Source organism: Belonocnema kinseyi, chromosome 4 (assembly GCF_010883055.1).
Source record: "Belonocnema kinseyi isolate 2016_QV_RU_SX_M_011 chromosome 4, B_treatae_v1, whole genome shotgun sequence".
NCBI classification, from domain to species: domain Eukaryota; kingdom Metazoa; phylum Arthropoda; class Insecta; order Hymenoptera; family Cynipidae; genus Belonocnema; species Belonocnema kinseyi.
Genome location: NC_046660.1, coordinates 66,834,689 through 66,857,570, shown reverse-complemented (window position 1 = coordinate 66,857,570; position 22,882 = coordinate 66,834,689). Strand labels below are relative to the sequence as shown.

Genomic DNA, 22,882 nt, shown 5'->3' with positions numbered 1-22,882 from the left:
TAAATTTTGAATTGGTAAATATTTGATAAACATATTTAAACTTAATTTTGAGAAACTTAATCATTTTTTCCTACTTGTTTAACATTTTTCTATAATAAGTAATTTTTCAACATTTACTTCCTATATTTTTTAATCGGCATACTGTATGTCAAATTCTTATAGAGAAATATAAAACAAGTGATATCAAAGTATTATTTTCCATAAAAATACTTTAAAACGTTGGGATGAAATAAGCATAACGTAAAAGTTGATAATTTTACACGTATAAAAATTTAATACATACATTTCCAATACATGGAGAAAATCAAAAGAACAAAAAATCAATAAAAAAGACAAATATGAAATAGTACACTTGTAATCAAATGTACGGTTTTCAAATTTGATTAAAAAATGTGTTGACTCAAAACATACAACTTAGGCTCATGCGCGTATATAGATTCGAAAATAATTATGTCTACTTTTAAAATGAATCGTGTTCACATATGCCCGAGGCATAGTTTACAGTCCATAGGAAATATATAACAAACTATTTTTAAGTATACGTTTAATGTTAAGTTAAAAATTAAGTTAAAAAGTTAAAAAAAGACATCTGAAGAAAAAGAACTTGTTAAAGGATTTTTTATTCCTCATTTAAAACATTATTAAGACCTTCCTCAGATAAAAATATAGTAAATAATTACCATCGAAAAAAGTTTTTGTAAAGAAGGTAATAAAAAGTAAGGTTTGAAGATTAATAATTTTAGTTTGATGCGTAGATAACAAAATTAGTAAATGTATTACAATACTTTTACGTTTTAATGATCTTTCTTTCTTATTGTTGAACATTTGATTGAATTGCTTGATTTTATGGTATTAAATAAGAAGCCTTAGCACGATACTCTTTTTTGTGCAATACTGAATCTAAATTAAATTAGAAAATATAAATTCGACACAAAATTTTGGCTAACATGTTTTTTATTTCAAAAGTGTCTCCTATATGGAGAATTACCCCTATACCAAGTGGGCGAATGTGCCGGGTTTTATGTCAAGCTCGCCTTTCTCTCTTTTTATTACTTTACCCGTTTGCTTTATCTTATATTTTATACCTTTTGGTTCATTTACCGTGCGGGAGCCTACTGATATTTTTTAAATGAAGCCCATGATTTTGTACAGTGAATTTCCTTGCCAAATAATTTGTAGAGCGAAATCAATGTTTCGAGCAGTGGAAAAAGTTGTGCATGGTTAGTCACGAAAATAAAAGCCGTTTTAGTTTTGTGAATTGAATACAAATTGCATGTTCTTATAGCAAAGATGTGAGAAGCAGAATTTTAAAAGAACACTCATCTGGAAAATATAGATAACCGGGAATTTTCCGCATGTTTTTATATATTTCGAAAACCCTGGGAATATCAGGAAATACTTTCTAAAGTCGGGAAATTTCTTCGAGCGTGCTCAAATTTTTTAAAATTTTAATAAAAAATAAAACAAAAGGTTTTATCATGTGTTAAAGTAATTTGACAGTACTGGATGCAAAATATCTTCTATTCCATTTATTAATAGGTTAGATGTACTCTTTATTTTAAGTATAAAGATAAAATAAAAGTTTATTTTAATTGTCAGATAGAATCTTGAACTTCTAAGGCATAAATAAAAATGATCAAGTATGTTTCAATTGTTATTAATTAATTTCATTATATGATGGTGATAATTAATATATTTCAGAGTTCGTTCTAATCACTTGTCAAAGATTCTTTAATTGAAAACATTAATTAAATTCCTAAAAACTTTTACTTACAATTTAACCATTAATCCTTCTTATTAAGTAAAATTATACTTTGAAAAATCTAGAGATACCTTAAGAAAACCTGTCACTGTAAGGAGTTTTTTTCCAGGATTTGAGTACGCTCTGGATTAGATTTATGGATTGAAGTTTAAATGTTTGGAAATTTTGAAACTCAAAATTTTTAAATTAGAATTATTCAAAGTAGAAAATTGTTTAATTCCTAACATCACGAATCTATAATAGAGAAGCAAACTGAAAACACTTTTTAATCAATTATTTGAATATTTTGGCTATATTCTACTAATCAATCTATAGTCTAGACTTTTCATTATTGAAATGCAGGATCAAACAATGTTCTAATCCAATTTTGAATTTAAATCAGTACATTTTAAGTTTGCATTGCAAATTACCTAATTTGATATCATGATATAATGGTTTTCTCTTTCTAGAATTAAGAATTTTAGGATTTAAATGTAAAAGTATAAAATTTGACATTTTGACTTTAAGATGTTAAACATGTTTAACGGGAAGGTATTCCAAATTAAGACCTTGCAAGTTTAAATCATGAAATCAATCGAATTGATTGATGGAAAACGTATAACTTACTGAAAGAACTGAATTATTTGTTGCATCCAATTAAATCATCATAAATTATTTTTTTTTAAATTAAAGAATATTTCCACCCATGAAGAAAATATGTAAACGTAGTAGAAAAATGATTGATCAAAAACAATATTTTCTTCATTAAATTTTTCTGATACTATTAAATATCCCTAGCTATACATTTATACAAGCACTTAAGTAATTTAGGAAGCAATTTACTAAGTTTTATTTAAGTGAGGCTTTTGACAGTCTTCAGAAATTATAAAATATAAATGAAAGGTAAATTTTGAGAGGCACTCAGGAATCGATGCGCTCTTCGCCTGTCTAATGAGATAAGTTTGATGAAACAACTTGAAGATCAACATACTATAAAAGTCTTGCTTCATTAATTAGTCACTGATGCTACATCGAACCCAATGAGAAAAAAAAGAAGACTGCATTATGCATATGAGATCTAGGATTATATTACAGACTTTGTTATTAATAAATAGAAATTGAATTCTTATGCAATTAATACATTTTTAAGGAAGAAATTATGAAATGAATTATGCAGAAATGAAAGTGGATCTTTTATAATTACTTTAATTTCTAATTAAAATAATAATATAAAATTTATATTGCTACAAAATTCTTGTAATTTATAAAATATATTATTTAAAATAATAGATAAGAGAAATAATGACAATTAATGTTGGTTATGATTGATCAAAGTTGATATCTTAGCTTCAAATGAAAATTGTTCGGAATTTCAAAAAAAATTTTCTAAGTCTAATGATTTTCCACTAAAATAAAAAATGTTTGGTAAAAAATAAGAACGTAAAATTTGTTTATAATGATGTCTTCTTTGGAATCTAATGATTTTTGTAATCGCCGATTTTCCGTGGAAAATGTTAAAATATCCTAAAATAATTCGAAAATGGTAAATATTTGAAATATATACCGTCTTGCGATAGAAAGCGCGAGCATAACATAAAATTGTTAAAAAATGTTTAAGCTTCTTTTAAATTCAATGATTTTTATTAAAAATTTTCTTTTTTGATTAATTTATTCGATAGCGTTTGAATAATCATAAACTAAAACTAAGTAAAAAGATTGTAATATAATTTAGAAGTTTTTAAAAATATAGATAAATTATTTGCAGATATTCATTTTAATATATAATAAACATCACTCAGACATAATGTTCTTTGATTCAAAAAAAATATATTTAAATCAAAGAAAAATATTCATTAGCTCTCATTCACAGAAATGTTTCTTTGATTCATAGCTTTTGATTCAAAGAAATTTCGTTGGTTTAAAAAAAAAATGATTTCTCGTTTTGGTGGAAACTTGACTTCCAACTGAAACGATTTCTTTATTTTGAAGGTATCTTTGGTCAAAATAAAAAAGTTATTTGAAAGAAACGTTTAATTCAAGACAAATATTCTTCTGAGTGCAAATCTTTTTCTATATATAACTTTTTAAAACCTGTTTACTGTTTCAGGATCAACTTGCCTATGAAATATGTTTTTGTACGTGAAATATAAGAAGACTTTAAAAACCGCGTCACTTCAAAATAATAATAAAAAAATATTAATAACTGGCAGCGTTGCTTGGTATATTTAAAAAAAAAGATAAAATATTTTTCCTCAAAGACCTCACCTTTTTTCCTGAAATTTTTAGGAATAATATGTACTGATATGGTCGATTTATTACACATTTTCTGTTTAGTATTGATTTCTTTTTTTGGGGACCAAATTGATGTTTTTTCCAAACCTTGTATGTTTTACCATTTTTTTGGGTATGAAAGTTTTTATAATTTCAGTTTATCCCTTTTTGCACTCTTCCAAACATGTATGGTAAGTAGGCTATATGAGTACCTATTATTCCTAAAAAAATTAGGAAAAAGAAGGTAGGCTTTTTTAAAGACAAATGTTGTCCTTTTTTTAAACTGAAAAGGAAGTTTCCATTTTTTTGTAAATTTTGGAATGAATTTTGAATAAGTGTAGAAAACAGAAATAACTGAAATCAGAAAAAGCTTCATATCTCATAAATTGCATAAGTTCCACGGTTTTAAATTAAAATTTGCATACCACTTATTGTACCCTCAAAAATGTAAATCATCTGTAAAGTTTGTAAAAATGTCCCTGTGTTAATTTGAAAACATGTACGTCTCATACATTTTACAATAATAATTTTAATATTTTAATATTATGAATTTTTGTAATTATTTTCCTAACATTATTTTATCCATTTTTTTATTTCTTAAGCAAAAAAAGCCCCAAACCAAAAGAAATTTTAGTGCAGAATACGTATACTAATTAGATGAGAATGAAAATAAAAAATGGAAGCAATTCAATTAAAAAATTGTTTTTCTTTATTAATTTTCTTATTTCACAGAAATAAACTATTATAAATATAACAATTATTATTTATACGCAAACCAATTCTATGGCCATTTTTAATTTTTGCGCTTTTGTAAACATAAATAGACTTAAATTGTATAAAATATTATACAAATATTGTTGTTTAAATTTCGCAGATAGAAACCCATAGCAATCGGATAGGGCTGTATTTGAACAAAAAATATATAACCGATGCGTTCATAGCTAAATCAAAATAAGAGAATAATAGCATTTGTTTGAATTTGAATTTTTATATTATGGAGGAAATATGGAGTTTGAATTTTCTTTAAAAATTGTAGTTGAAAAAAGTCATTTAACTCACTTAAAAAAATAAAGTTTACAGACTTAGAAAAAACGGAAGAGTATGATATCTTCCATCAATCATATGCACAGATTTCCTGACAACATTATTTTCGTGATATTAGTCAAAAATTGGTTCATGTACTTTTAATAATTGGATTGGAGTTTTATTAAATAGATTAGATAAATGGATTGGGCCTTACATTAATTTTTTATGAATCGATGTTAAAAAAGCTATTGAGATGGGATCCTAAATTCCTAAACTTTTTCAATTAATTTACTAATATTGATTTTAATTTTAAGCAGAATTCAGTATTATTTAACTCCGGATGGTATTCAGTTAAATGAATAACAGTACCACAAAATTGTGCAGCGACCACAGGTTCTTACATACATGCAGGGTGGGGTACACGCAGGGTACAAGGATCGTTCTTACCGTTATTACTGAGCAGCAGGACGACATTCCTGCCTGTTCATCGAGTTGATTTAAATGCCATTTGAAGTAGTTGCGCCCTACGCAAACCACATACAATCATTTTTTTAAAATTATGAGACACACGATATGAATAATAATCGTTGGGAAGTTATACTTTTACTAGTCAGTAAACAATAGTCAGCTTCCAAAGACCTTACTTTGTCATGCTTATAAATTTACAACTTAAATCTCATGTATAAACTACCTTTTAAAACATTATAAGGTGTTGCATGTTAGAAACTTTATTTTGAAAATATAAACGAAATAGTGCCTCCTTCAAAAAGTCTGTCTAAAATTTAGAATGTTTTTGATAAGCTAAAAAAAATCAATTTTCAATTCTAAATGGATTATATTACCGCTTTTGCAAATTATCGTTTACATACTGCATTTTCAATTAAATGTTGCAAGTATTTGCCTTGATGAGAGGATTAATTTAATTTTGCAGACTGCGAATCCAATAGCCTTTGTGTGAAGAGATTTTCGGAATTGATAGAATGGTACTGCTAGATTAAGGATAAACCGATATGACCGCGAATGATTCACGATTGATTGATATGAAACGGTTCTTTAATGATTTTATCGTATGCTTGATCAATATTGAGAAGAACTGCGCGGAAAAAGTTTATTACGTGCTTCTTTGTTTGAAAACTTGTTGGAAAATTAAATAGAATCGTGAGAATTGAAATAATCATGGTATATTGAAATCTTGAATCATTTAATTCTGAAATATTTAACTTTTGATTTATTAAGGAGTTTTTAACATTTACTTAAATCATGCAATGCATTTTTTTAGTATACTAATTTAAAGTAGAAGCCATCATTATTGTTTGAACTTCAGATTTCTAAGATTTAATGTAGTGAATGGCCTTTGAACTAAATTGAATTTTATTTAAACAATGGTATGTCTATCTATATTGATATATTGAAGTAGAAACTTGAAGTCTAAATTTGGGATAACTTAATTTGTTACATTTCCAGTCACTGATTAAATTCTTCAAAATTGAACTATTAAAAAAACTTTAGAAATTCCATCATTTTCTATAAAACACTTTTAATACTGAAGAGCCGTTCATTACAAATATTCCAAATTGATGAACTTTCCATTGTTAATCTTCAAAAATGAACTGTACATAAAAATAGTCTGTAATTATATAATTTTAAGCTATAAACATTTCAGATTATTGAGTCTACCCAAAACATTAAAAAGTAAAAAATTTTAAACTGCATATATCGTAAAATTGTAGAATTGTCAATTGTAAATCTTAAAAATTAAACTACACAAAAAACGTTCAAAATTATGTACCTTTCCAATATAAAAATGGAATTATTTGCAATTTTAATTTATTAAATTCAAGCATAATCAATGTTAACTCTTCCAAACTGTATAACATTAAATCACAAATCTTTAAAATGGGAAAATTTTCAATTTTGAAAATTGACAATTAAAAATGATGAAAGTTTTGAAAGATTTAGAATTTAAACTTTGACGTTTGATCATAACAATCATAAAAGTTAAAGAATTTTTTTACACATATTTAAAGTTATAAAATTGTGAATGGTAAATCTTCAAAATTGAATTATACAGGGTGTCTAAAAAGTCCCGGCACGGTTGGATATTTCCCCAGGTAAGATATTTTTCAAAAAAGTGAAGGTCATTCCTGAAGTAAATTTCAACAAGAAATTCAATGGTCACCTTCATTTTGACCTTGCACTTGACCTTTATGGCTTTTTGAAGGTCAACCTTGTTTTTTTTAAATGGAAACCCCCTTTTTTACATCTGCAATCGATAGAGCGGAAAATTCTACGTTCAGGTACGTACCCAAGTCATAGGTCAATTTTAACGTTCAAGGTCAGTTAAAGGTTATTTGAAATTAACAAAATTTTCCAAGAGGTCAGTGCAATTCCTGAAGTAAATTTCAACGAGAAATTCATTGGTGAACTCTGTATTGATGTTGGTGATGATCTTCAAGGTTTTTCAGGATTCTTTCCAAGCAGTTTACATTTACGTTTAGCATTACCCAGGAACAATGACGTGGACGTAGTAAATTCTGTTCCCTTTGGGGTGCTTGATTAGCGTAAGTCCCCTTGCCTCTCACGTTTCGGGGTGCTCGATTAACGTGAGTCCCTTTGCCTCTCACGTTTCGAGGTGCTTGATTAGCGTGAGTTCCTTTGCTTCTCACGCTTCAGTGAAGATGTTCGAACTGAAAACCTTGAGCTTCTTGACAAAAAGCTATGCGATTGTAACATTAAGTTACAGCATTACGAATCATCTCCCTATCAATCAAAGTAGTCTGTTGCAGAATCCGATTCTGCAATTCGTCTAAGCTTTGCGGTTGCGTTGAGCATACTTTGCTCTTTAAATCACCCCAAAGAAAATAGTCGAGAGGCGTCAGATCAGGAGATCTAGCAGGTCACTCGATTTCACCCCTTCTTCCAATCCAACTTTGAGGGAACTGAGTATCCAAACATGCTCGAACCTCCCTACCGTAATGAGCCGCTGCTCCATCCTGCTGGAACCAAATATTTTGAAAATTATCGCCTGTAATCTCCCTTATTCTTGATACAATTTGGTTTCTGAGAAGCTCTTCATATGCAAGGGCATTGAGATTACCATCGATGACGAAAGGGCCTATCAATGTTCAAGATACCGGCCCAAACATTAATCTTTTGTGGAGATTGTGTGTGACTCTCCAACATCCAATCAGGATCTGTGTCGGGCCAATATCTATAATTTTGCCTGTTATCTTCACCTTTTAAAGTGAAAGTAGATTTATCTGAAAATACTGTATTGTACAAGAAAAGAGGATCTCTATCAATTCTGTCCATCATAATTTCACAAAATTCAACCCGACAATCAGGATCGTCCTTACAGTACTTTCAATTGTTGACTTTGAGACAGGATTTAACCCTTTTTCATTACGAAAAATGCGATTAAAAAGCAAACGAACTTGATCATAAGACCGAACTCGATCTCCCCAAACACGCATCATTAATACAGATATCCTCTCTCGTTCCGAAAGCTTAGCTTGCGCCATAATAATCTTTTAGCGAAAGATAGTAAGTATGTACTCGTAATACGTAAATGTACTTTCGATTCGTAATATTCTTATGGAAAAACGGTATAGGACTTATGATATCGCCTCACGTATTGACTTAGGTATCGAAAAACGATATAGGACTGTATAACTCTTCGGGTAGGAACAGAACTCTCACCAGAACACCTGGAACTATTAATAAAAAATTTCCTTATGATTTTACAATATTCAAAATGCTGTAACCAAGATCAATACAGAGCTCACCAATGAATTTCTATTGGAAATTTTCTTCAGGAATTACACTGATCTCTTGGAAAATATTTTTAATTTTAAATAACGTCTAACTGACCTTGAACGTTACAATTGACCTATGACTTGGGTACGTACCTGAACGTAGAATTTTCCGCTCTATCAATTGCAGATGTAAAAAAGGGGGTTTCCATTTAAAAAAAAACAAAGTCGACCTTCAAGAAGCCATGAAGGTCAAGGTCAAGATCAAGGTCAAAATAAATGTCACTATTGAATTTCTCGTTGAAATTTGCTTCAGGAATGACCTTCACTTTTTTGGAAAATATTTTACCTGCGGAAATATGCAACCGTTCCGGGACTTTTTAGACACCCTGTATTTTAAACCATAAACATTCAAAATTAACAATTTAGCAAAATTTACATTATGAATCCTCAAAATTGCTATATTAAAAAAAGTGTTTCGAATTACATACCTTTCAAATATAAAACTAAAAAATTGAATTACTTGCAAGTCTATTATTCTTAAATTCAAGATATTTGAATTCCGATTATTCATAATTGTAGAACATCGACTGTTTAATATTTAAAATCAAAATTTTTTTACTTATTTAAATTTACAATTTAAAATTATGCAAGTTTTAAGTTTTCCAATGCCAAATTCTGTAAATTTGATGCTTAACATTCGAAATTTTTCAATTTGAAAGACGTAGGATTGAAAACTCTTGACTTTTGTTCTTCCATGTCAAAACAATTTCAGAATCATCATTTATATATCTTTCAAACTGAAAACATTAAGAATTACATTATTCTAAATTATACACATGAAAAATTGATGAATCTTCAAAAAAGCCCTTCAAAAAGTCAAAAAGTGACCAGTGTCGAAAACGGAAGACACGAGGAAGACTCAGAATTCCAGAATGGCTTTTAGCAACATTTCATCGCGATATAAAATTCTAAGTTAACTGCATAATTTAGGTATTTTCTTGCTTTTAATTACTGTGAAAATAAAATTTTATATTAAAATAAAAGTTACAAATTACTGAATGACGATTGAATTTTAAATTACAATGATATTAAAGTTGATTAAAAATGATAATAAAGTCGAGGAAGCTATTTTAATACTTATTTAAATTTTTTATTTTGAATCGTATTCTAATTTGACAACTAGATAATCATAATAAGAAACTAAATATACTTTATTTGGATTTTAAGAGATATTATTATATTTTAAGAGATACCGAAGGGTTTGAACCAAATTTTAGGTATTCTGAGGGATTTAAGGAATTAAGAACGATTTACGCAGATTGCAAAGGTTTTTAAGGGATTTAAAGTATTTTCATATGATTTTGCGAAATTTCAAAAGTTTTTCTAAGATATAAAAGGCTTTTGAGAAATTTTACCGGATTTTAAGGCACTTAAAGAGACTTCGATGATTTCATGGAATGTTCACGGATTTAAAGAGATTTCAAAATATTCAAACTATATCCATGGATTTTAGAGGATTTTGTAGGATTTCAAAGGCTTTGATGGAGTTTTGAAGGATTTTCGAACATTGTAAAGAATTTTAAGAGGAAAGATTTGGCATGAAATCGAGGGAATTTTATGATATCCATGGAATTCAAAGGATTTCAACAAATGTTCACATAACTTAAGAAATTTTACGAGATTAAATAATTTTCAAACGAATAGGATTTTAAAGAATTTAAAATTTTTTGACGTACGTAATCTGAAATATTGCCAAATAAAATTATGAAAAAGAAATAATAAGAAAATGTAATTAATATTATAAAAAAATTAATTTCAACAGGCAAAACAGGTTTCAGTTTGTATAATTTAAAAAAATAATTAGAAAGAGAAAACTTGCGTAAGAAATTATTTGGGCCTTCCTCCCGCCAAGGAAGAATTCGTAAGATTTCACGTCCCCCTCTTCCTAAAGAAGCTTTACATAAGTAATGGATGCTCTTTATTTGATGAAAGAGGTGTCAGCTTTTTTTGCAAGTGGAAAATAAACTTTCCTCTATGAGGAAGCGCATTTATTTGATGCCTTTCAGGAAGTAAAGTGATCATAATGTGAGCACAAATAACAAAACGTCTACCGTTACGGAAATTTCCGTAAGACTAATCCCTTTTAGAGCTCGTTCATGGCTAATAACACCGTAAATACCGTAATACTCGAGGTAATACTACTTAGTGCCCACAAATAGCATTGTAATTACGTAATTTTAATTACTGGATAGAAGTGGGTACGGATCAGTGTTGGTTAGTAACTTGTTACAAGTAACTAAGTTACTAAATAGTCACGTTATTTGTAACCTTAAGCTACCTTAGTTACTTTCTTCAAAGTAACTTGTAACGTAACTTAGTTACGATTTTGCAGTAAATTGTAACTTAATTTTAGTTACTTTACAGTTACTTTGTATTTTTGTATATCTTTTTTGTATGGTCAGTTTACATTTTTTTTCTAATAAAAAAGGAAGAGATTAAACACTCGGGTTTCAAAAGTAACTTCTTCACTTGACGAAATATCTGTTTAGCTTTCGTTTACTCAACCAATCCCTGTTTTTTGAATAATGTTTTGATAATTTATTTATATTTGTATTGTAATAATATAATAATAAATAATTTTATTAATCATGTATTAATTATTTTTATTTTTAAATTAAAAAATTAAGGAAGAGAAAAAAGTAACTTTCTAGGTAAGTTGAAGTTACTTTATCTAGTAACTGTAACTAGTTACATTTACAAGTAACGTAAATGTAACTAGTTACTTTTTCGTTAGGTAACATAACTTTAACTATTTACTCATAAAAAAGTAACATAACTTTAACTATTTATTCATAAAAAGTAACTTACCCAACACTGGTGTGGATCCCAGGAAAGCTAAAGACATTTTTTTCACAATGTATACAATTAATCATTAATATTAAAAAAATATTGATTTTCCTCCATGTAGACAAAAAACAGTAACATCAATTAATACTAATACTTTGGTGGTTCGCTTCAATTTCCTTGTGTGTTGTATAATCATTTTATTTTTTTTATATTTGTTTTAGAGGTCGGTTGGTAGCTTATCGCGTGTGTCCTGTGCGATAAGCGAGGGTAATGCAAAAATGGTGTATTGGTACAGAAGACTTAACCGTTAAGGTGTAACAAACTTAGGGCAAGGCCTTCCTACTTCCTGGCCTAGCCGTAACCATTTTACATACTGGTTCGACTCCTTATTTTCAGTCGGAGAAACATTTCATGGCTTAAGAGAGATAAGGTGAGGGAGGACTAGAGAAATGAGCTGCAAGACGTCGCGTCGCGACGCGAGGAACAGAGCTGAAAAATTGCGTGAAATCCCGACTGAATATTCTAGATACCTGGGGCAGGGCTTTATTTGAATAAGATTCTAATAAATTATTCATTTGTCTCAGTGCAGATTTTCAAACCACGCAGGTAACTTTGCGATTAGAGAGTTTCGATAACTTTAAATCTATCCCTTTTTATTAATGGATGCAAATAAAAAATAGTTTAATTGTTCTATTATTAAGTATATTAGTCAATAATTAATTAGCTTGATGCAAAACGGAATTTGTGATGTTTTTTTAATTGGTGGCCGACTATGACAGTTAATGTTTTTTTTTATATGAGGGTCATTCCACGAGAAATTTACCCCCTACATTTTTTGTTTTGTTCTTTGTTGAAAAATATTTAATAAGTATTTTTTTATTTCAACATGATATGCAAAATTTCCGAGAAATACATTTTTGAAAATTATCATGTTAAAAAAAGTAATCGTCTTAACTTTTTCATAACTGAAAAAGTATTTATTAACAAATTTCAAACATTTGATCTAACATTCGGTTGATCCCGAACTTAGAAATGAAGTATACTGAAAAATTTCTTCATTGAATTTTCATAAATAAATTAGGGTTTTTTTTATAAGCAAACAGAGATTGCTAAATAAGGACCCTAATTTTTTCACTTTTTTTGTGGATTAATATTCCTAACAAATTCCAGCATATACAGTGAAACTCCTCTATAGCTCTATAGCGCCGATTTTGGGGCTGACGGTGGGTGGCAACTAACTCATTATAGCCCTCTCCACTTTTGTTTGTTCACGCCTGAGTAACTCGTCTGAGTGACAACCGCAGACCCCGCTTCAGTTAAAAATTGATTATTCAACAAATATTCAATTCTTCACTTTGAAATTTTTACAGTACATTTTGGAATGTGTGAGCAATAGAAATCCACAAAGAAGTGAAAAAATTAGGTCGTTTTTTTAGAAATCTCTATTTGTTTATAAAAATGCCTAATTTAATCATGCGAATTCAATAGATTAATTTTTCAGTAGATCTCATTTCGAAGCTCTGGATCAACCGCGTATTAGATAATATCTATAGATAATATTTCAGTTACAAAAAAGTTAAGACTGTGATTTTTTTAACACGATAACTTTCAAAAAATTATGTCCCGGAAATTTTGCATATCATATTGAAATAAAAAAATAAGTATTAAATAATTTTCAACAAAGAACGAGGAAAAAAATATTACGAAAAAAAATGTATAGGGTATATCTACCGTGGAATGACCCATAAGTAAAGCATCTAAATACAGAGTTCAAACTATTCCTTCTATTTTTCTCTTTATCCCTTTTTAAAGATTTTCTCTTTTTTCCATGTTTTTGAGAAACTTATCTTTTTTTCATTTTTCTTTTGCTTAGATGCAAACTGAATTAATAGAACCCATTAATAAAATTTAACTCTTTTTGGATCAAAAATAATAATGATTTTCTATTAAAAATTTTACTATTCTATTTTTCCTTCAGAATGCATATATTTTTGGCAAAAAATTTACGATTTGATAGAAGACTTTAAATTACACCGGCACACAAAAAAAAGTTGTCTGTCCGACAGACTACACTAGCATATCTATATGTTTTTGGGGTCGATGAATTCGAATCCGTTGTCCAAATAACCAAGTTGGCTCATATTTTTCTGAAAAATTAAAAATAGACGTAAAATCGACAAAAACAGCGATTCTTACGTATATTTTTGCAAAAAAAAAAGATTTTCTCGCCCGGTGGACTTAACCAACATATTTAAATGTCTTTTGGGTCGCTGAATTCGAATCTGAGGCCCAAATAACCAATTTGGCTCATACTTGTTCGAAAATCGCACAAATAGACGTAAAATCGGCGAATACAGCGATTTTTCTTGTATATTTTTGCAAAAAAAATATCTTCATCTCCGGTGGGCTTATTCAGCATATCCATATGTTTTTAGGGTCACTGATTCTGAATCCGGGGTTCAAATAACCCAGTTGGCTCATATTTTATCGAAAAACGCAAAATTAGACATAAGATCGACGAAAACCTTTAAACCTTTACCTTCTTCGACTGGGATTGTCGGTCACTGTAGATTCCCTTTGCGTTTCACGTTTCGGGGTTTTTAATTTGCGTTAGTCTCCTTGCATCGCAATAGTAGGCTTTTTTGTAAATAAGTTTTATTTACTGTTAGCGTTACCCAGGAACAATGACGTGGACGTACTAAATCCTGTTCCCTTTGGAGTGCTTTATTACCGTGAGTCCCCTTGCCTCTCACGCTTATAGGGTTCTTTTATTTTTTATTTCTCTTTATATCGCTTGTATCGAACCCTTTTGTCCTCAAAAGTCCTACGTAGTGGGTATCGCTTTCGTTTAGTACCTTGATTGACTTGATCGCGTTTTAAACTCCAACAGTAGTTAGCCATCATGTTGATATCCCAACATCCCTGATATCGCATCTCGAATGAAGAAAATGTAGCTTCAAATTCATAGGGCAATCTAGTTTACCAAAGTTTGTTACCATTTCTGAAATCACATTTTGATAGTCTGGACCTTTCTTATTACCTAAAAAGTTTTTTACAACATTTTTAAAACTAAGCCAGGCATCTTTTTCAGTGCCAGAAATTTTTGTAATGAATTCTGGATCCTGCTATATTTTTCTTATCTGTGGTCCATCGAAGATCCCCTCTTTTAATTTTGCTTCGGAAAGTTGTGGAAATTGATCTTCCAAACACGCATAGCAATCGCCATTCTTGTAAAGCGCTTTAACAAACTGTTTCATGAGACCCAGATTTATATGAAGGGGTGGAATCAAAACTTCTTTTGGGTCAACTAAAGGATCTTCAATTATATTTTTTTGTCCTTACTCAAACGATGTTCTGTTTGGCCACCTTTTTTTTGTAATGACGAATGCGATCTCGACTGTCCCATAAGCACAAGTAACAAGGTGTTTTTTTATACCCTGATTGCTGTCTTGAAACGATTCCAAGAATTTTGAGATCCCCGCAAAGTTTCCACTCATAAGTTGAGTAAATAATTTTTTCCAGGACAAATTTTAAGTTACTGTAATTCTCTTTCAGTTCCGTAGAATGTGCGATTGGAATTGGAGCGTTAAAATTAGTATTATGCAACAACACTGCTTTTAGACTGGGCTTAGAAGAGTCAATGAATAGCCGCCAATTTTCCGTTCTATATAGTCCAGGTTTTATTTTTTCTATTAATCCGTTAATGTTTTTACAATAGACTAATTTTCCATGATCATTTTCTTCAGAAGTAAAAAACTGTTTAAACTCTTTTTTCCTATTTCTGTAGAAACTTGATTTAACTCCTTTAGCTAATAAGTTCTTCTTTTTCAAAACGAAAGCAAGATACTCTGAAGCATCTTTAGGGAGACCGAGATCTCGCGACAAATCATTCAATTCTTCAGACGTAAATAGCTTAGAAACTTTCTTCTTTCATTGTCTGGTATGTACACTTCTGTATTAACATCGCTGCTTTTATCATCATCCTTGTCATTACCATAATCTGAAATATCACTTTTATCACTATCAACATCAAAATCTTCATCAGTACTTTTATTTTCTTCTGCTTCAGTCGTCTGTCTGTCAAGTGACAAATTTTTTGAGTTTTTTGTAACGTCGTTATTTTCAACAGATTTAGTGACGCTAAATACATCAGGATATTCGATAGCATTTTTCTTTTTTCTATTGATTCTTGTCAGGTTTGTCATACAAAAGTAGCATTCATCTTTCCGAAGAGGTTTCCTCCATATCGTAGGTTCTTGAATCTTAAGGGTTTTCTTATTTCCTTCTCTGCCTTGCAATCGATTGAATGCCTTATAACAAGCACTGCAAATTTTGTGAGGAACCCAATTTTCACTTTATTTTGAACTTCTATACCAAAATAGCTTTTATGAATTGTTTTTATGCCGTCGCTGATTACTTTTCGATTTTATAAAACCTCAAATTTATTACATATGTAGCAAAATGCATCTGGATCACCCACACAATTATGCGCTATAGTGAAAGTGGATAAATTGGAATTGAAACAGCGCTTAAAAGACATGATCTGTTTTGTTTTGGTAGTTTATAGTAATAGTATAAGTATAGCATAGTAAACTAGTGATTTAAAAACAAAAAAAAAGGAACTGATAATAGTTTTTCAAACTGTGCTGAAGTCACATTAAGAAGCACGCTTAAAGAGATTGTCACCACTGTCCTTTTTAGTAACGTGAAGTTCGAGCGCGATCTTTCATTTCTTTGTTTCACAGTCATTTGTTTTGACGTAAAGTGCGAGCGGGATCTGTCATTTGTTTTGTTCACAGTCATTTGTTTTGTTCGATTTTACCTCTATTTTTGCATTTTTCTAAAAAATATAAGCCAACTCGATTATTTGGACCCTGGATTCGGATTCAGCTACCCAAAAAACATATAGATATGCTGGTCAAGTTCACCGGTCATGAAATTTTTTTTTTTTCTCAAAAATATACACGAAAAATCGCTGTTTCCGTCGACTTTGCATCTATTTTTGCGTTTTTCGATAAAATATTAGCCAACTGGGTTATTTGAACCTCGGATTTAGAATCAGTGACCCCCAAAACATAAGGATATGCTGGATAAATCCATCGGGAATAAAGATTTATTTTTTTTTTTTGGCAAAAATATGCACGAAAAACCGCTGTTTCCGTCGATTTTACCTCTATTTTTGAAAGTTAAACTACTTTGCTAAAAATTCATTTTATTAGTTGAAGATTCATTATTTCAGTTGAAAATTTATCTATTTTATTGAAAATTTTATTATATTATTAAAAATTCGATTATTGTGGTGATTATTTGAATTAAACTGTTTTTGATTTAAAATAAAAATATTTGTACGTTGAAATATCATATATTTTTCGTTGAAAATTCATCTTTTTAGTTGAATTTGGTTGTTTTTTATCAAAATTTAAAATATTTTTTTGTTGAAATATCACTTATTATATTTTTGGTTGAAAAATAATTTTTGAATTGTAAATTCAACCACTTGGTTGAAAGCTGAACTTTTGTGTTCAAACTTCATGTTTTTTTAAGATTCATAATTGGAGATGAAAATGAAACAATTTTGTTACAAATTTGATTATTTTATTAAAAATATAACAATTTTCTTAAAAATTAAATTATTTGATTGAAAATTCAACTATTTTGTTAAGCCTTTATTTTTTTCTGAAAGAAAATTTGTCCTTTTGTGTTAAAAATTAAACTGTCTTCTAAATATTTGTCTTCTGACTTAAAAATTTAACTATTTGGTTGAAAATGCAACTGTCTGTTTGATAATTAATTTTTTGTCAGAAATTAAACTATATGGTCGAAAATTCATATTTTTAGGTCGGTAATATCAACTGTTTTGTTGGAAACTTAATTATTTTTTTAAAAGTTCCCATTTTTAGATTAAAAAAATATATTTTTTGGTATAAAATTTCTGGGTGAAACCTGAACTGTATTCTAAAAATATCATCCTTTTTTTCTAAATTTAATTTGTTTCTTTATTGATAATTCAACTATTTGTTTGAAATGTCATATTTCTGGGTTGAAAATTTATCTTTTCGGGTTTAAAAGTCACCCGTTTTTTAAGAAATTAGTCTTTTAGTTTAGAAACTCAACTTTTTTGTTGATAACAGGCACACCAAAAATAAAAGTGACATGGCCACTGAACTAGACCACCATATGTTTTTGGGATCGCTGAATCCGAATTGGGCATCAAATTTTCTCTGTCACGAGAGGTTTTTGAGAAAAAATGTCTTTTTTGCTATTTTAAAAAAACAATATTGGGTACAAATGAAGTTCTACAAGCTTCTATTACGGCTCAAATTAAAGATTAAACCTTCTCTTTTCAGGTAATTAAATTAAAATGAACGGCCTCAAATAAAGTTTAATTGGATTTAACAAAGTAAAATAAATAATCCCACAAAAAACTCGTTCCTTGCAGAAACTTTTTCTTTCAAGTGAAGCAAATATTTTTCTAAGTGAAGGTGTAGTTGAAGGTCAAAGCAAAAAAAAGGAAGATCCATTTCTGTCCTTGGTTTACTTTCCTTATAATTAGAGTTGTACTCGCGAGTAACAAAGAAGGAAATTCAGCATCACCAGCTTCTTATGGGCTTTCACGATTTCTCGATTCCAAACTGGTCTCAAAGCGGTTCAGTTAGTTCATGGGAGCAGGTCGAATTAGCGATAGAATCGATTGAATCTCGTCGGCGATCGAAGTTAGCAGTGGCGGAGGTTTGGTATGTCGATGGTAGTCTACTAAAGGCATACAAACATGGCTGAAAGTTATGCGCCTTTTTCCCTAGTTTGCTCTCCCTGTAGAGTCTAAGTCTCCAAGAACTAAGCGCACACCGGGTGTCCTTGTGGAATGAAAGTACCTACTCTGGAAAACATGACCTTTTGTTGCGCGCGCATGGCTAACGTAAGGTGTGAGACTCTAAATTACCTCTAAGTCGACTCCAAGGCTTGGAAGTAACTCAGAATTGGGATTTATATCGTTGGAATTGTTAAACGGGTGGTGGTTGAGATAGCCGGCTTTATCAATGCCAAATTATGTTTGAACTTTCATTTTTTACAAATCTACATTCATCTGCTCCACATCCTATTTGGGAATATCAAGATGGTGTATTTTCACGATTGAGTAATTTAATTTTTTATTGCATTGGATATATTGAAGAATTGATTTTCTTTATAGATGCAAGTAAGGGCAGGATAGGTCTATACTAGGGTGTCTTAAAAAAAGCCAAATTTTTTTTGCTTTTATTACGAACCCCTTGAACTTGTTCGATTTGGTAAAAAAAAATAAATGCGTATTTTTGTTTGATTTAAACAAATTTTAAAACGTGGTCCTTTAACTGTCCCAAAATAAATATAACTAATAATTAATAATAAGTCTTTTACAGTAAATACAATTGATGATACTATACGTTGACCGAAAGAACTTGACACATTCGAACAAAAATTCTGTCCGTAAGTTGAAAAACTACCTTTTATTTGGGTTAATATATGAAACTGTGCTTTTAGACCTATTTACACGCCATTCTTCGGATATTTCAGTGAGTAAATGGCTTTGAGCGATATAAAAAAGTGGAAAATATGATATTTTTAAATTTAACCCCTATAAAGTGTAGTTATTCGCGATTATGGGTATCCCTTTTCATCTTATTGGGTCAAATTATTTAATTCCTCAGCTTCTGGTATCATTGACTGATTTTCGTGCCTAACCATTTTTATTTTAACGAAAATTAACTTTAGTTAATAGTTTTAATCATTATGGGAATGTTTAACGTAACAGGGCCACAGTTAAATATTTTGTTAATAGAACAAAAGAACGCATTTATATTTTTAACAGGCAGAACAAGTTTAGTTTGTGCGCGATTCAAGCAAAAAATATTGGGGTTTTCAGGGTGCCTTAGTCTACACGCTCTGAATTTGAATTAGCAGAACTTCAGTGCTAATCAGTGGACTCATTTTTTAAACATTAATTCGTGATAATAAACTAATTTCTCAGTGCAGAAAAAGTTGCTATAATTTCTTTGACGATTACTTAAATATTTAGTCATCTTTTTTTATTTTTACTTATTCCTATCTTGAAAAATGATTCACTAATGACTGAATATCCAGTTATTGATCACTGATTCGACGTGGAATTTTAGTAACGAAATATAGTCTTTTAGTTTAAAATAGAGAGCTTCAATAAAAAATATATAATTTTTACTTTGGGACAGGACAGTTTTGTAAAAAGTTATAATTTTGAGTTTAACATAAGGAATTTCATGACAGATTTATAATTTTGCACACGTAAAAGGGAATTTTTGAAAAAAAATTATTCTAATTTAGAAGAAGAAAGTTTAAAAAAATTCTGTTCCAAGACAAAATCTGGAACAATCTGAAACTTCCCTTGTCCAAATTTGAAAGAAAACGAGTTACTGTATTTTTTAATTATAACAGAAAAGTTGGTAAACAGATGTAGTTCTTTTTTGGAACAGACAATTTTGATAATAATTTTAATTATCAGTTAATATAGGAGATTTTCTAAAAGAATTAAGATTCTGGGTTTGCACGGCGAATGAATAAATTAAATATTAATAAAAATGCTAGTAATGAATAATAAGTTGGACTTCGGAAAAGGAAATTTCGCAAAGAATGGCATTGTGATCTTGGAACAGGTAATTTTTGTCATAGAACGGAAAATTATTGAAAATAATTTTAATTTTGATTTATCGAAAGGGAATTTACAATAACAAAAACATCCCTGTTCCAAGTTTGAATTCGGCAGATTTTGAAAATTCATCGTTCTAAATTAGAAACGGTTTAAAGTACAAAAATGTCATTTTAGAAATAAAAAATTTCTAGAATTGGAAACTTTCCTTTTTTAATTTTAGAAAAAGGAAGGTATTTTATTTCTAAATAGAAAATATTGCAAATAAATATAATTCTGATTTATGGATACTTACTTATTTTATAAATATTGACTTTATAGATTGGTTAAATTTTGTTGAATCACGTGACGTTAGTGCAATAAACTAAATAAAAGTAAAAGACATTAGCTGTTGTTCGACACTCGCATTTGATATTTTTTAATGCAGTAAATGGCTTTTATACTAAATTGTATCTTATTGAAACCTAAGATTCATAGAAATTAAAAAAAGTAGTATTTAAATATTGCTCTTAAACATTCTTTGTATGCATTTTTAATTTTTATAATATTAAATTGCATTACTTGAAAATATTGAACTGTTTAGGGCTACCCATTCGATTACTAAAGTTAAGCAGCGCTTCGCTCGTTTATCATACTTATCTACATGATTAATATTAATATTACTTTTTGAGTTCATAATCTTATATAATCATCTTACAATCTTAAATAATCCACTTGTATTTTGTTTTAATCCAATTAATCTATGTGTGATACAATTAATTGAGGGTAATCTTAGTAATCCAGTGAAATCTTACGTAATTAGCTTGCGATCTGCAGTAATACCCTTGAGATTAAAAGTAATCCACTTGCAGTCCTAGTTAATACACTTTTAACCCTAGGTGATGTACTAGCAATTTTAAGTAATCTAATTGTAATTCTAAAAATCAACTTGTAACCCTAGGTATTCCGCTTTCATTCCGTAGTAATTCAACTAATCCGCGTGTAATTCTTGGTAGTCCACTTGTGATCTTAAGTAATCGACTTCCCATTCTGGGTATTCTACTTCTAATCCGCAGTAACCCCCTTGTAATCGGAGGTAATCCAAGCAATCCGAATAATTCAGTTTTATCGTACACAATCTACTTGTAACCCTATGTAATATGTACATATACGCTGAACTACATTTTCAGGAATCGCTTGCCTACTGGTTCAAACAAATGTTTGTTTGATTAAAATAAACTTTTTTTAGTGATATAATTTAACCGTTAGTTTTTAATTTAGATTTAAAAATTAATCATAATTCTTTATGATTTGAATTTTTACAGTAAATTAAATTGATTTGAAATATGGCCAAAAAGAAAAGTTTGATTTGATTTTAGATTTATTTATATAAATATATTTTAATATATTAAAATATTTTTTTTTCAGAAGAATACCAATCTGTACCTTTGTCTTCTGATCACTAATCATTTTTCTAATATTTTATTGTATATTTGATTGATAGAATCGATATATGTCATTGCATAAACCCTAATAGTGCTGATAAATTGTATAATAATATGAAAACTAACACGAGCTATTTTTCTTTTTCAGTGTTGTGGAATTCTTTGAAAGAAAAGGATAGGTAGAGGATAGGCCACGACTCGCGGTTGAGTCCGGGAAAGTGGATCGAGTACGTGAAACCGGGTCTCAGAAGGAAGGAAAAATATGAGCATCTCGTGAAATCGGCGGCACGTGTCTTTAGCTACTTAAGGGAAGATGGAGACCGAGGAACTCACTAGACTCGTCGATGGAATTTACAAGGTGAGTTTTATTTTTAAGAATTTATTTCCTTCAATCTGAAAAGAATTAATCGATAATACATTAATTATCTATAATAATGATCTAATTATTAATAATCAATTAAGTTGTTATTTATTTAGGAATAATTAATCATCAATAAGTTATTAATTATCCCAAAAGATAAACGGTGCTGAGTCTCATCTACCTGATTATACAGGACAAGAAATAAAATTTTCAGAGGAGCAATTTCAACCTTTTAAGCAAAGAATTTTTTTTGTATAATATGAGGATGGACCAATTTAATAAGCATTGTGTGAGCTCCGTTCAGCTTTTCCGGCTTTAACTCGCATGACACGAAAGTGAGGTTTTGTAGATTGGAAGTATCAGCCCCGACTTTAGACTTCAAACTCTTTTTTCTATTCCCCTCATTTTCCCTTCTTTTGAATGAATTCCTGTTTTTCCAATTTCTACTTTTCGAATTCAGAATTGAATTTTCTTGGTTGAAAATGTGATTATTTGGTTAAAAATTTATCTGTTTTGTGAAACATTGATTTTTTGTTGAAAATCCCACTGTTTTTTTGAAAATTAGTATTTTTAAGTTGTTGGTATTTTTAAGTGATCTTGTTTGTAGATTATGAAAAAATGAAAACAGAAGGTTTGCAAAGTTGACTATATGGTTGCAAATTCGTTTAGTAGTTTGAAAATTTAACTATTTGGTTTAAAATTGATCTATTTTGTGTTGCAGATTTAATTATTTTCTTTAACATGAAACTATTGGATTAAAAGTCATCTTTTGTTGGAAAATATAACTGTTTTTTGAACAGT

The 22,882-nt window shown here is 29.4% G+C and overlaps 1 protein-coding gene across 1 annotated transcript in view; it reads left to right on the top strand.

The window, feature by feature from the left end:
- The window catches only part of LOC117170934, a 507,802-nt gene that overhangs the window by 10,067 nt on the left and 474,853 nt on the right, over positions 1-22,882 (top strand). Inside the window, exon 2 of the mRNA XM_033357981.1 lies at positions 21,869-22,078. Within this exon, the coding sequence (XP_033213872.1) occupies positions 22,034-22,078 (45 nt within the window). The 5' untranslated portion in view covers positions 21,869-22,033. The remainder of the gene's footprint in view (positions 1-21,868; positions 22,079-22,882) is intronic.